General features: G+C 50.9%; 1 protein-coding gene across 4 annotated transcripts in view; it reads right to left on the reverse strand.

The window, feature by feature from the left end:
• The window catches only part of ZFAT (zinc finger and AT-hook domain containing), a 254,220-nt gene that overhangs the window by 106,034 nt on the left and 133,117 nt on the right, over positions 1-15,069 (reverse strand). For all 4 annotated transcript variants that reach the window (XM_060116135.1, XM_060116136.1, XM_060116134.1 and 1 more), the window contains one exon: positions 105-293. In XM_060116135.1, the coding sequence (XP_059972118.1) occupies positions 105-293 (189 nt within the window). The remainder of the gene's footprint in view (positions 1-104; positions 294-15,069) is intronic.

The raw sequence follows: 15,069 nt of genomic DNA on the forward strand, positions 1-15,069 counted from the left end.
CAGTGATGAAGCCGCTCAGGATCACAGCCCCAGCTGTCAGGCCGCCTGCGGCACAGCCCCGCCCAGAGAGTCCCATTGTGTCCCCTCCCGCTCGTTTGGCTCACCTGGAATCACCTCGTGAGCCGTTAAAACCACACTTATGATGGGCTTCTTGGCTCCGGAGACCTGCGCGGCCTCCTTTCCCGAGCAGACCTTCTGGACCTTCTCCGCCCGCTGAGTCCGCAGCCTCTTTGGGGCCTTTTCTCGATCATCCTCCTTATACTTCTTCTCCAGTTCAAGGTCAGATTCGTTCCCTAAGGAGCAAATACCAAGATGCATAGAATATCCTCCTGTGTCAGTGATGGAGTCAGGGAGTGCACACAACCCCAACCCTTTTGCCGGATGACAGTAAAGGAAATATACACGTGTGATACAGACACTGGTCCACGGTGCCATGCAGGCCCCTTTACCACTTCGGGCAGCACCTTTGCTTCTTCAGTCTTTCACGGGATACAATAAATATCATCCCCCGCCACAGGCCACCACGTGGGCATGGAGAATACAGCTGACAGGGCAGGCAGAGCCACTCATCTTGTTGTCGTGAAGCCAACCAGCCCACAGAGTCATCTGTCATCAATCAACACTGCGGAGAAGACATGGTCTTCTTCAGATTTACAGCCTAAGAAGAAGTTCAGTTACTCATCTTCCAGTTAGTAGGTGCCTTCCATGTGCCAGGCATGGTGGACATAAAGGCTGAGGGGTTTTGTTATACAGCAGAAACTAACACACCATTGTAAAGCAATTATACTCCAATAAAGATGTGTAAAAAAAAAAAAAAAAGAAAACAAGCTTAGCTACAAAATAAATAAATAAATAAAAGTAACCTAAAAAGATTGTTAAAAAAAAAAAAGACTGACAGGGCACAGACCCAGACCCTGCTCTGGAAAGCCCTGCAGCCTGAGGGGTAAGAAACACTTCATATCAAAGTGAAGCATAAAGGAGTGCGTGCTCTTCCCAATTCCTAAATGAGAAGGAAACACGGGGAAGGAAAGGACAGGAGTTGTCTCTTTCCAAGAATCACAGCCGCAAACCTGAAGTAGTCTGCCCAAGAACTACTTCTTCAGAACATTCTAACAAAGAGACAGGACCCACTCGGCACAGCCCTGCATTAGAGATGAACACGGGGTAGGTGGAGGGTCACGGACAGGCACATGGTGCAGGCTTGGAAAGCGCTGGAATAGGGGTTGTCAGGGAGGTAAAGTCAGAACCAGGAAGTAATAAAGCAGAAGCCGGAGAAATGGGAGAAACCAGAGGGAGACAGTCTGAGGCAACTCAGGAAGCCTGGGCTTCCCGTGATTTAAGTTGCCCACAGCCGGACCCACACAGAAACCCACCGATGGGACGCCTGAAGGGAAGACAGAAAATGGAGAAGTGCGAGCTCCTAGGACGGCATGCTGGCTGAAGGAAATCTCTCTCAAGACGAGGCCAGGAAAAAACTTGGCTAATGGGGAAGGTGGATTGAAACAAACAATTTTCTGTGTTCTACAACTGAGAGTCTTTTCGAGCTTGTCCCAATCATCCAGGTGCTTGAACATTTTTAGATCTGGTAGAAACAATCATGGGTTTTTTTTAACTGCTGGAAAAAGTCCTTAGTCATACAATTAGTGTCAGCACCAAACATGATAACAGCAAACTGAAAAGAAATATTAGTAAATGACATCATGATTCAGAGTGTACTCTGCAAGGTCAAAGGGAAAGTCAAGACGGTTACATATATCCACCCCTTGCAGAACACAATGACTCCTAAAAAGCTAAAGAATGGGGCAAAACAAGTTATCCCCAAAGTCACTGCCAATGCTTACCTGATGTTCTCTAATTTTTGATCTAAATCGTGCCCGATTTTTGATCTGCATCGGGCAGTTTTAAGAGATAAGTGTGCATAAATAATTATAGAATATACTGGATGCTATAAAGAGGTAGAAACATACTATAGGACTTTTTGCTTTTAAAAATGACGCTTTACTTTATAAAAGAATTCACCACAGATTACAATTCAATACGTGGATGACACAGCAGGAATAGATAACGTTTACATAAAAATTAAAAAAAATTTTAAAAACAAGAATTAGAGCTTGCCATAAGCTGAATCTGGGTTTACATCACGAATCAACTACAAAAGCCGAGAGCATACACACAATGTCAGCCGGCATGACCACGAAGTAGCTGAAGCCTCATCTCCCCGAGGGCAGGGACAGGCCGGGTTCTTCTCTGGGCCCCCAGAGCCCAGCACAGGGCCAGGCGTCTGAGAGGCCTTCACTTGTAATCTGTTTAATGAAGCTGAAGCGAGGCTGTCCCACCCATCAGAAAGCCCCTCCCGCCATCTTCTTCCTTAGTCCTTGGGCCCTAGAGAAGCTGAACTGCTCCTGAGCCTGTTACAAACACCCAGCATCACCCCTGAGTCCCTCTGACTGCGAAGTGCGGGCTCCCCGCTGCCTTCTCCTGCCTCCGATGGGCCAGGAAGAGAAGTTCAGACAAAGGATCAGAGAGGAACCAACAAACAGCAGGCCCCGTGGTGAGAGGCAGTGGTCAAGTGGCAAAGCCTAGTACTGTCCTACGGGGACCAAGAGGACAGGTGGGTCTGGCTGGTCAGCCGAGAAGTGAGGTCCACGACCATTGCTCTGCTTTCTCCGTGGGGAATGGTGCTCAGCTTAAAGGCTCTTCGTGCACCACGATGCCTGGTCTTATTTCTAAGAAGCCCCTCTCCTCCCCCCTCCTCTCTCTGACAGGGCCCTGGTCCATCTGCGCTGAAGGCTGGCTGAGAAAATAAAGGCTGGCACTTGCTCAGTGCGTCCTCAGCTGAGTCCCCAGAAGCAGCAAGAGGCCATTTGCTCCTGATCACTATGCAGATGAATGGCCCACCTGGGCGCATGCCTGCCCGCATGGATGCACACCGTGCAGGGACTGCACAGCTGGCAGCCCTGGTGCAGCACACGGCCGCTCCGGCCCCCGCTTCCAGGGCCACCAGGCATTTGAAGTCCTGTCATGCTTGGCGATGGCAGCCCAGCTCTGCTCTGCAGCCACGCTCCTTGCTACAAAGAAGCAATTCTTGGAAAGTGAAGAAAACTAGAGTCTCTGTTCTGTTCAAACTGGTAAATGTCTATCTTCCCTGCACTGAGACAGACTAAACCCTCTGGCAATGAACAAGGCTAACGGAAGGTGGCTCTTCTGACCCAGTCGGAGAACCCCAGCTGACACCCAGGCTCCCGGGCTGATGCCAATGGGTAATTTGGGGTAATTTACTCACTCTTGGTTCAGAGAATGCCCAGCTGACCCCCTGGGCTGACACAGAGTGCCCGGTGAGGAATGGGCAGCAGGTGGATCTCTTTCAATAAATACACCCAGCATGGTAAATGAAGAGAGTGAGGGGAGCTGGGCGTGAGGGAGCGCCCGGGTCCCACTCCAAGTCTTCCAGGTAGTGCTTTCCAGATGAACCGCCTTCCAATATGCTGCTATTTTACATGTGTTCATTACGCAATGAATTTTAAGGTAGTATTTTATCTTCAAGTTCTATGAAACATCTGTAATATCTTCACTGAGCTCTACGAGGCTCTAGCCAAAAGAAAGCAGGATGTGATTTTAAGTGAGATCAAGAGCAGAAATCTGTCTGAGATGCTTAAAAGGCAGAAGAGATGGGATACCATCAACCCGCCCCCGTAGACCAGCAAGGGCACAGGAAGGAAGGTCAGTGTTAATCCCATCAGCAACACTGGGTTTCAGACTGAAATATCTGACAGCTGGTCTGTGCCTGTCTGGTATTTTTCCTTTAGTCAATAATCATGAGAGGGAGGTAACCTGTACCACTATAATAGCACGACCTTATCTTCTGAGAGGCACATTACAGTTTGCAAAAGCACTTTCATGAGCATTAACTAGCACCTGTAACTCTACTGCATGTGCACACTGTGCCTTTTTAATCAACCTTCTTACATTTCACTTTTTCCTCCAAGGCTCTAATAACATGTGCTTTTCCGGCGTACGAGGTGCTTGGCTAAAGTGCCCTTGTCCAGCAGATTTCACACCGTGCTGCATCATCATCTGAATCCAATTGTGATCATCACTGCATCAGGATGCGGTTTTCAAACATTGTTTTTTTAGCAGCAGCAGGACATTTTGAGTGAATTCTTTAAGCAATTTCAACATAAACAATCAATAAAAGGGCACGACTGCTCTGGTTAAAGTGGGTAGGGTCCAAGCCAGCCCTCCGCTAGCTACCCCCTCCACGGCCCTCCCAGCCCTCCATCTCAGCTGCAAGTGCCTCAGCTTTAAAACAAGTGGATGAGGATGCAGGAGGGACTGTCAAATACCACTTTCACCACAGTCACTGCTCTGAGTGGCCAGCGCAGAGTCAGGGTGTGTGAGCTACACTCCAGCTTTGCCTTCGAGCTGGACCAGCCTGGAAGTCTCTAAACCTAGGGTCCAAATCTGCAAAATGAGTCATTGTGAGGTTCAAGTGAGGGAAGGTGGCAGAGTCCTCTCACAGCGGGGCGGGGGGATCACGCAGTCACCCCCAGGCCGCACGCGTTTGGGGCCAGTGACTTCATGCCTGAAGGCGCACATGTGCAGCTCAGGGCTGGGCTGGGATCATGGCTTCGCGGAGGTTCTGGCTGGTCTGTGCTAACAGGAGAGGCACAGGAAGGGCTGCCTCACCCGCCCCCTAGCCTGGAGTGTCCTGCGGAGTCACCGACGTCCTGGGAACGGTATCAATTTCGTGACATCTGTACCTCACGGCTCTTCAACCACACACACTGACAGAATTCTTTACATTTCATTTCCTTTTGAAAAGACAGCGTTTAAGAAGTGATGACAGGGCCTCCCTGGTGGCGCAAGTGGTTGAGAGTCCGCCTGCCGATGCAGGGGATACGGGTTCGTGCCCCGGTCTGGGAGGATCCCATATGCCGCGGAGCGGCTGGGCCCGTGAGCCATGGCCGCTGAGCCTGCGCGTCCGGAGCCTGCGCGTCCGGAGCCTGTGCTCCGCAACGGGGGAGGCCGCAACAGTGAGAGGCCCGCATACCGCAAAAAAAAAAAAAAAAATTTTAAAAAAAAAAAAAAAAAAGAAGTGATGACATATCCTCAAGCCCATTTTCTAGTAGGTCTGTGTCTTTATTCCTGTCTTACCCCTAGAGGATATGGGGAGCGGGAAGGGTAAGCTGTGACAAAGCGAGAGAGAGGCATGGACATATATACAGTACCAAACGTAAGGTAGATAGCTAGTGGGAAGCAGCCGCATAGCACAAAGAGATCAGCTCGGTGGTTTGTGACCGCCTGGAGGGGTGGGATAAGGAGGGTAGGAGGGAGACACAAGAGGGAGGGGATATGGGGACGTATGTATATGTATAACTGATCCACTTTGTTATAAAGCAGAAACTAACACACCATTGCAAAGCAATTATACTCCAATAAAGATGTAAAATATATATATATATATATAAACAAAACAACAAAAAAAGAAGTGACGACACTGCAACATGGAAGCGGGAGTTCCCAGGTGGGTGCACGCGCCCCTCGGTGCTGAGACTCCTACGACGGTGCCCGGGGCCCTCACGCAGGGAGGCGTCCTGACTTCAACCGAAGGTGGCCCTGCTTAAGGAGCAGAGACCAGGCATGTGCTCCATTCTAAGGGTAATGAGCAAAGATCCAGTGTCCCCAGTGTTCTAGAAAGTTCCCACTTGCCCCTCCAGGCCCACCCTCATCTGTCTCCACCCAGCTCCCGGAGGCTCACCTGTACAGGTCACACAGGGGCTCCACTGCCCTCTGGCTTCCCACTGGGTTTGGCCAACAGAGTCACCAGCAGAAGACGGGAGGGAGGGAGGGAGGGAGGGGAGTAGGGGGCGATATTCTCCAGGCCCCCTCCCTGCAAAGGCTGCAGCTCTCTCCTGCCTCTACACCTCGGGTGACAACGACTCCCCCCTGTCCCCAGCCTCCCCCAGGACCAACACCTGCCCACACTTTACAAATAATCCCTTTAGTAAACTCTCAAGTCGCCATGTGCTTGCTGCCAGCTCCACGGGGCGACGCTTTCGGTCATCTCTACATGACCCCTCTTTCCGGCCCCCAGATCTCATCTTCACCCCTGCCATGTCAAGCACCCCCGACTGACACGGCTCCTGCTCAGGCCAGCACAAGGCACATTCCCAAGACAAAAGGACTCTTATCCCAGCTTCGTCTCATTGACTCTCCCTGCATCGCTGACCATCGCTGATCCCGTCCTCCTCCCCCTTTAAGGCGGCCTTCCTGCTTTTCCCTCCCTCTGGACGCTCGGCACCAGGGTCCTCAGGAAGCCACCCTGCTGTTTGCTTCTGTTCCATCCCAACCCCTGCTGACCACCCACCTGTGCCCTCACCCACGAAGGGGCCTCCTGCCGGTCCCGCACCCAGGTGGATGACACCCCCATGGACACCCAGAGTCCACCAAACTCAGTGTGTGACCAGAACAAACTCATCCTCTCTCCCCCAAACCTGCTTCTCCCTTGGGTTCTCTGGATTGGCAGGGGTCACCCTCCACCCCAGCACCCGAGCCAAAACCTAGGCCCCCTCCCTCGCACAACTTCCTGCTTCCTGTCCACATCAACCTGTGCCCAGGGCCTGGGAATCACACTTCCTCGGCAGCTCTAGAGTACACCCCCTTCTTTGACGCCCACTGCCACTGCTGAAACCACATACTGCAGACCCTCCACCAGGCCCTGCGCCAGCCTCCTACGCAGTCTCCCCACAAGCACAGGCAGCCAGCAGCCTCCTCCGGGCCTTACGGGATGCTACGCCCTCTGCCAGGCTGCATTCCACACGCCTCCCCGTCTTCGGCCTCCTCTCACCTCCAGCCCCACCCACCCTTCAGAACGCCGGGCCCACGTGGACGTCAAAGCTCTGCCCAGGCCGTTCCTGACCTGCCCTGCTCTCCCAGGCTGCCTCTGAAGTCCCGTCTCCGAGCTCCCTTAAGATCCCATGTGGCCTCTGCGGGTGCTCATCCCACTTACCCCAAAGTGTCAGTGTCATCTGACACTTTGCCCCGCCCATCAAACTCTGAACAACGTTACTATACAAACTTCCGTTCACTTGACATCACATAGCCCAGCAACCACCGCACGCCTGGTACACAAACAGTAGGTGCTCAATCAATGCTTCCGATGAATTAATGAAAGATCCGCAGCAGGGGTTCAAAAATATTCCCACTTTTCTCAGCTCCTAACCATACACACACATGCACACACACACACTCCTTTAACTCTGATGAGCTTCTCTGACTTCACTAAGAAAAACAAAGCTCATTTGATACCAAAGCTCTCAACTAAGTTCCCTTTATCTCGAAGTCTCCCTGCTCTTTGCTCACCATGCCCTGCTGGCCTAGAGGAGTTCCTCTGGGAGGGATACTGCTCCGTCTTCCAACTCCCCACTCTTAGCAGTGGGATCTGTGTCTGTGTTTACCCTCTAACTCCCCAAGAGCCTTCGCAGAGTCCCCAACATGGAATAGCATGCAAGCAAGGCAAGCTGATTTAGGAAAGGGCAGATGAAGAGTTAACCATATGAGCAGTCACACATTTGTAGAAATAGTTCATACACACTCATTTATAATCAACACAGCACTAATATTCTAAAGTACCTATTCCAAATTGCCCAAGAACTAATTAAATCTCAGAACACCCCAGAGAGTCAAGTGTTATCAGCCACATTAATAAAAAGCCCAGCACAGTTGTCAGAACAGCAGCCTGACACGGGATTATATGCTGGGGCTCTGCCACTGATCCGTGCCACACCGCTAATGCAGCAGTTTAAGAAACTTATTAACCCAAGACAATTCTATCGAACCTGCTGACTGTGCATCACTCTCACCTTCCCTCTTCCCCTCAGGCTTTCTCAAGTCTTCCTGTCTCTCTTGCTCCGAGGGAAGGACAGGCAAGCACCTGCTCCGAGCACGGCATTCCCACAGACAGGAAACTGTGCGCAGAAGCGCACGCAGAGCACGAGGCCGTCAGCCTCCTTGTGACTCTGCCCTCACTGCACACTCCCCACAGTGAACTAGCCAGCATTCCTCAAACACGCCCCCAGCCCTGCACCTGCAGGCTTTCGCAGCAACCATCCTGATGGAAATGCCTAGCCCGTCCCCTTCCCCGCCCCCTATGTCAACCTTAGACGTGGAGTTCACGGCCCCTCTCTCCAGGGAGCCCTCCAGGATACACCGGCGGGTGCGTGGTCCTGCCCTGCCCCCTCTGCCTTGGGCTGGCCCCTCCGTCGTCCTGTATCCATTCACCCCTTGGTCCTCCTCCCCAGGCTCAGCTGCTCAAGGGAAGAGACTCCTTTTACTCGCTTTGATCTCCAAAGTCTGGCTTAGTGCCCAGCAACAAGCTCAGGAAGGAGGAGAAAAAAGAGGAGAAGATCGGCCGCTGCAGGGATCTCAGTCAGCCCTTGGCTTCAGACAGCTCCTCAGCAGCTGGGGAGCACCAGACGCAGCAGTAAGTCCGGCTTTAAAGGCCGCCGGGCCACGGGCCACGGGCCATTCATTGCAGCACTTCTCAGTACTCCGGTTGTTAATGGTGAGAGAGAGACTCCTTTTCAAAACGGGGGGGGGGGGTCGGGGGGGAATAATAAGTAGCTGCTACTTGTCTGAAGAGCCATCACTTGGAGCAAAGGCCCCTGTGTCACAGGCTCCATCCCTCCCATCGCGTCCCTCGAGGTGGGATACAGGCAGCCCCCTGAACTGCAGACAGCACAACGCCAAGGGGCTGCAGCACAAGAGGCCTCCAAGATGCTGGACAAGACAGTCCTCCTTCCAAAGTCCTGACACAAAGCCCCACTGGGGTGGGATTTGGTCAGTTCCTCTTCTTCCCCGGCCCCTGCCCCCCACCGTGAAAAAAGGCACTGAGTGCCCTGTGGTTACCTGAGAGCCACAGCAAGTCCGTAGTAGAGAGCACGGGGCCAGCTCCACGGCTGACTTGTGTCACGTGTCTCACACTGGGACACTTAGTCACCAAAGGGACTGGAGGTTTAATTCAGGTGACTCTGGGCCAGGGCAAGGTGGAGAATCAGAGGACTGGCACTCGAAGATGGCCGGATCCACGTGACAAAAGCTGGAGCTCGGAAGTCGAAGGGACCAGGATTCATGTAATTACTAGCTGGCGTCGGGCAGCTTCCTTTGTCTAGCAGAGCCTGTATCTTCATCTAAGCGATGGGCCGGCAGCCCTACCTTGGCACCCAGCAGGAGGATGAGAACAGATGCCCAGCACCCTGACAGCAGCTGGCACAGACGGGCACACGGTAAGAGGAGGCACCATCAGCCCTGCGGGGCCCAGCTGGGGCCCACAAGCATCACGCTCCCACTGACCTGGGTCTAGGATTCTGTGGACCTACACGAAGCTCTGGACCAGCTCGCCTCTGGAATTATGGAAGCATGTAAACAAACATCTGCCAAACTTAGCAGCCTGAGCCATACCCACAGTTTGCTCACCCAGGGCCCGTCTCTGGGGCCTGTCGGGGCTCAAGGCTGTAGATCTCACACTCTTCCTTCCATAAACAACTCTGACAATGGATCCCATTCTCATTTATCTGAATTTTATTCCAAGTGTCAGGAGCTACTGGAGAGAGAAAGGTCATGTGCAGGTGTTTTCCTTCAGCGGACGTTTAGCAGGGCTGCCTGCACTAGGGCACGTGCCAGCCTCAAGAATGAGAAACAGCTAGGGAGCTGGCTTAGAGGGTTGGGGGCAGCTTTCCAAGAAGAGAAAGCTGCCTGCTCAGAAGAGCCCAGGGGGCAAGTGGGGCAGAAAGCAGGCAGAGGTGAGGCCCCTCCACGCAGCCGGGGAGGCCATGGGAGGACTCTCAGCAACAACGTGACGTGTCACCTTAGCACGTGACATCCTTCTGTGAAGGGCGAGCTTACGGGGAGCAGGTCTAGAAGTGGAGCAGCCAGTCCGCTATGCAAAGAGTCCATATGAGAGATGAGCAGGACAGACCCGGGGCAGGGAGGACGCCCAGAGAGGAGACCGACCGAGGGCTCCAGAATCGTGGGGAGGGAGTCAGCAGGCTGACGGGGCCGGCAGGCTGGAAGTGAGCCAGAGGAGGACTCAAGGATGACTCCATAGCACCAGCAATGGAGAGGTAACTTTCACAGGCACCCCTCAAATACAGGTGAAAAGAATGTCAGCGGGAACCTGAAATGTGAAGAGCAGCGTAGAAGGAGGAAAGACAGAAAACAACTACAGAGTCAAGAGCTGAGTGGAAGCCAGTACAATGGCCAGGCAGACAGTCAGCAACACGGACCTGGGACCTCTCCCGCGTCGTGTGACCCACTCCACACAGAAACGCAAATGGAGGTGATGAAACATGCTGAGTTTCCCCCCGTTAGACACTGCACAGTCCTAGTTTCTGTTCTATGAAGATTCATGCTCTCACTCACAAGATATTTACCAAGCACTGGCTGCGGACAAGTGTAGTTTTTCAGAGGGCAAAGGGAAGCAGGCCGTGCCAAGCAAAATGAACAATGCACGAGAAACCAAGAGAGCACAGGGCACTGTGGCCTCTGGATGTTCATTACAGAGTCGTAGGTGGGCACCATGGGACGGGGTAAGAAATCAGGGTCCAGGGCGGCAGCTGCCAGGTCATACGTAAACAACCTAGAAGGTTCTGGAGGAGCTTGGACTGTTTCTGAGCAGCGGTGGGCATCAGGGCGGGCTGTCTTCAGGGAAGGGATGTGACCGGTTTGCATTTCAGAAAGATGGCTCTAATGGCAAGGAGAGGCATGGTTCCCAAAGCAGAAGGCACATATCCAGGGGATGCCTAGGACAATCCACTGAAATCTGGGAAGAAAGTAGTAGGATTCCTCTTTAGTTTTCTTACCTCTTCCTTTTGAAATGTATATCTTACGTACGTTTCATAATGCCTATAACATACGCACTTGGCAGTGTATGTATTTGAGCCACCACGCCTGAGTTCCCATCCCAGGTCCACCGCTTCCTACCTGTCACAGTTTCCTAGTTTGCGAAATGAGGATAAAAACAGTAACCATCTGGTAGGATTTTTGTGAAGAGAAAATAAATTAATACTTGCAAGACACTCAGAATAGACCCACATTAAGAACTCCATCGATACTTACTAAATTTTTTTTAATTATTTTTATTTTTAAATTTTTGGCCACACCACACGGCATGTGGGATCTTAGTTCCCCGACCAGGGATTGAACCCACGCCCCCTGCAGTAGAAGCGCGGAGTCTTAACCACTGGACCGCCAGGGAAGTCCTGATTATTAAATTTTAAAAATGCAACTTATTAGTAAATCAGTAAATATTTATTGGGGATATATTTGCAGATCGCTGACGCACATCGAGCATGGATCAGAGAGGGAGGGCAGACCAGACTTGTTACAAGAGTCCACGTAGGAGATGATGGAGCTTGACCCACAAGAATGGCAGCAGAGATGCAGAGAAGAATCAGAGGAATATTCAGCGGGAAAAGTCAGCTGACTGTGGCAAGTAGCCGGACGTGACAGGTGAGGGAGAGGTTTCTGGATGAGACACGTGGATGGGGTGGCCAGTCACCAGGACGGAAGATCAGGGGGACATTTATATGGAGCCTGTGGGACCCCAGACTGAGACGCAGGCCTTGAGCTCAGGACATGGTCAGTCAGGGCAAGGAGGACATCTGCAGGTCCCCAGACCACAGCTGTGGGCAAACCCATGGAAATGGTAGGAGCCATGCAGTTGCTACTAGTGACAGCCACCAAACCTTCCCAGTCCTCCCCCACCCTGGGCACGGCAGGGTCACTCTTCCTGGGCCCTTGACATTGGGGGAGATCAGCTCTGGCTAATGAACTGCAGGGGCAGGAATGACAGAGGTCGCTTCTGGGCTGACATGAAACCCTCAGGCTCTCCTCCCCTCCTGCCCGGTGACCAGCTGTGTTCGGGATGCTGACTGCTCTCTCTGCCTGGGTCCCTGGGTGAGCAGAGCCTCCTGAGAATCTGCAGCAGGACAAGAAGGAAAGCTTGGTTCTGTGTGGCCACCGCGATGGGGGAGGCTGGTTGTAAGGGCGTACCCTGGCCCACACCGACAGAACCCGTGACAGTTAAGGGCTAAACAGAAGGGCCCAAGCTCACGAAGCAGGTGGGGCAGGAGGAAAGTGGGACGAGGGGGGTCCCTGAAAGGTGACACTAACTGTCCCGAAGTCCCACATTTCCAAGCATGCTGAGGACCATGTATGCGTGGAGGCCACTGCACTTTGCATTCCTCTGATTAGCACAGAGATAAAACAAGGGTTCACAAGGCGGCGAGAGGAAACAGACTTCACCATTCTACATCTTTCCACAGAGAAAAGTGTTCTACTCAGAGACTGACACTGCTCCACCTTTCCACCTGCAAATTTTCAAACCCAACTCACTCAAAACAGTTTTCAATCACAGAAGCTACTTATCAAGTCAGCTGTTTTGCTAACACAAATATAGTAGAAGACACTTGAAATATTGCTGTAAAAAATCCTCATGAAGATTATAGGTGCATCTTAAGTAAGATCTTAAAATAAATGCCTTGGGGACTTCCCTGCTGGCGCAGTGGCTAAGAATCCGCCTGCCAATGCAGGGGACACGGGTTTGAGCCCTGGCCCGGGAAGATCCCACATGCCGTGGAGCAACTAAGCCCGTGCGCCACAACTACTGAGCCTGTGCTCTAGGGTCCACGAGCCACAACTACTGAAGCCCGCGCACCTAGAGCCTGTGCTCCACAACAAGAGAAGCCACCGCAATGAGAAGCCCGCGCACCACAGTGAAGAGGAGTCCCCGCTCACCACAACTAGAGAAAGCCTGCGTGCAGCAACGAAGACCCAACGCGGCCAAAAATAAATAAATAAATTTATTTTAAAAATTAATTTATAAATAAATAAATAAATAATAAATGCCTTGTCTTCTTTAAGGAGGATTCAACAAGAATAGCAGCAAATTTGTGCAACTCTCCTTGCATAAAATGAGCCCAGAAATAACAAGCTTAGAAAGGTTCAGAAGTCACTTTTATCAACTTGACATATTGATTTCAGTAGGCTGCAAAATGTTTTTCAAAAATACCAGCTGTTCCACGTAATGTCATTGGGAAAAAAAATCTCTTTTCCTGGTTTCTTTTATTATTCAAATGCAGAATAAAATAAATAAATGTTGAATATATATCAAAAATATTATTTTAACTTGCCATGGTTCAGTGTAGGGAAAAAGCTTATTTTGTGTTCTTCTAATTGTTTTAACAAGCAAAAGAGTCAAGGTCAATTCTTCAAAATGTCACTAAACTGCTCTTTACAGAGCATGAATTAAAACAATTATGCAAGAATTTTCCAAATTGTAATATTGTGCTTGGCAAACTAGGGAACGTGGAGCAATCATCAGAGGGAAGTCAGCCACAAGGCAGTTGGGCGTAAGGTCATTTCTGCATATTTTAGAAGCTTCAGCAGTGGCCAGAAAGGGAAAAACACCCGGCGCTTCTACCTTTCCATTTGGTATCTGTTAAATTAACGTGCACTTAGGTCATTCAAATCAATGGACTACGAGGCCATTTTCTATACAGCTTAGCACTGGAGGAAGCTGAGAATCGTATTAAAAAGGACTGCCTGTCTGCCACTGCTGAAGAGATTGCCAAATTAATTACAGAATAGGAAATAAACGTCAGGACCATACAGGATGGAACTTTCATTTCCCATGAGGTTAGAGAAAAAGCTGAGAAAATACTGAAATGAACAAAATCAACATCCACGAAGTAGAAATGAGACTGGTTTTAAGACACAAAGTGGTAGAGCTGGGCCAGCCACAGGGTAGGAGTGGGGACACATGGGATGGTACCCAGCCCTACCTCCGAGGAGCTGTGTGACTCTGGATAATCATCACTTCTGGACCTCAACTTCCTCAATTATAAAATTATGAAATTGGTTTGAAAAGGGGGTTTTCTGAGCCAATCCTAGAAGGTCACATATTGTGTGATTCAGTTGGTATAACATTCTCGAAATGACAAAATCACAGGGTTGGCGATCAGTGGTTGCGGGGTGACCATAAAGTGGGAATACAAGGGAGACGTCTGTGGTGACGAACAGTCCTGTCTCCCCACTGCCGCGGTGGCTACACAAACCTACATGTGTGATGAATGATGAACGACGCACACAGTATCTCACTGTCAAGGTCCTGAACTTGACATTGTGCTGTAGTTATGTAAGACGTCACCACTGCGGGGGAAGAGGGTAAAGGGTACGTGAGACCTTTCTATACTATCTTTGTAACTTCCTATTATCCCAATAATTGTTTCAAAATATGAAGCTTTATTTTTTTTTTTTTTTTTTTTTTTTTTTTTTTGCGGTACGCGGGCCTCTCACTGCTGTGGCCTCTCCCGTTGCGGAGCACAGGCTCCAGACGCGCAGGCTCAGCGGCCATGGCTCACGGGCCCAGCCGCTCCCCAGCATGTGGGATCCTCCCGGACCGGGGCACGAACCTGCGTCCCCTGCATCGGCAGGTGGACTCTCAACCACTGCGCCACCAGGGAAGCCCTGAAGCTTTATTTTTTAAAGTGTTTCTTAGACTTGGAAGCAGACCCTTATTACTTTCTCAAATTGTACTTATGAAGATCATTCCTTTGCCCATAGTTATTGATCAAATATATATAACTGTCTTACTTCACAACTTTCACAGAAATACAATTCCAGAAGGATCAAAGATATAGATAAAAAATGAAAACAGGGCTTCCCTGGTGGCACAGTGGTTGAGAGTCTGCCTGCCGATGCAGGGGAAACGGGTTCGTGCCCCGGTCCGGGAAGATCCCACATGCCGCGGAGCGGCTGGGCCAGTGAGCCATGGCCGCTGGGCCTGTGCGTCCGGAGCCTGTGCTCCGCAACGGGAGAGGCCACAACAGTGAGAGGCCCACATACCGCAAAAAAAAAAAAAAAAATGAAAACATACAAATAACAGAGCAATATATAGAAGGTTGTTTATTATTTTGGGGTATAGGTAAGTGTTCTAAGCTATGATAAAAAGGGCAAGAAATTTAGAAGAAATATTTGACGGTAGTGACAATGCTGATATTTAAAACTACA

Source organism: Mesoplodon densirostris, chromosome 13 (genome assembly GCF_025265405.1).
Source record: "Mesoplodon densirostris isolate mMesDen1 chromosome 13, mMesDen1 primary haplotype, whole genome shotgun sequence".
Taxonomy (NCBI): Eukaryota; Metazoa; Chordata; class Mammalia; order Artiodactyla; family Ziphiidae; genus Mesoplodon; species Mesoplodon densirostris.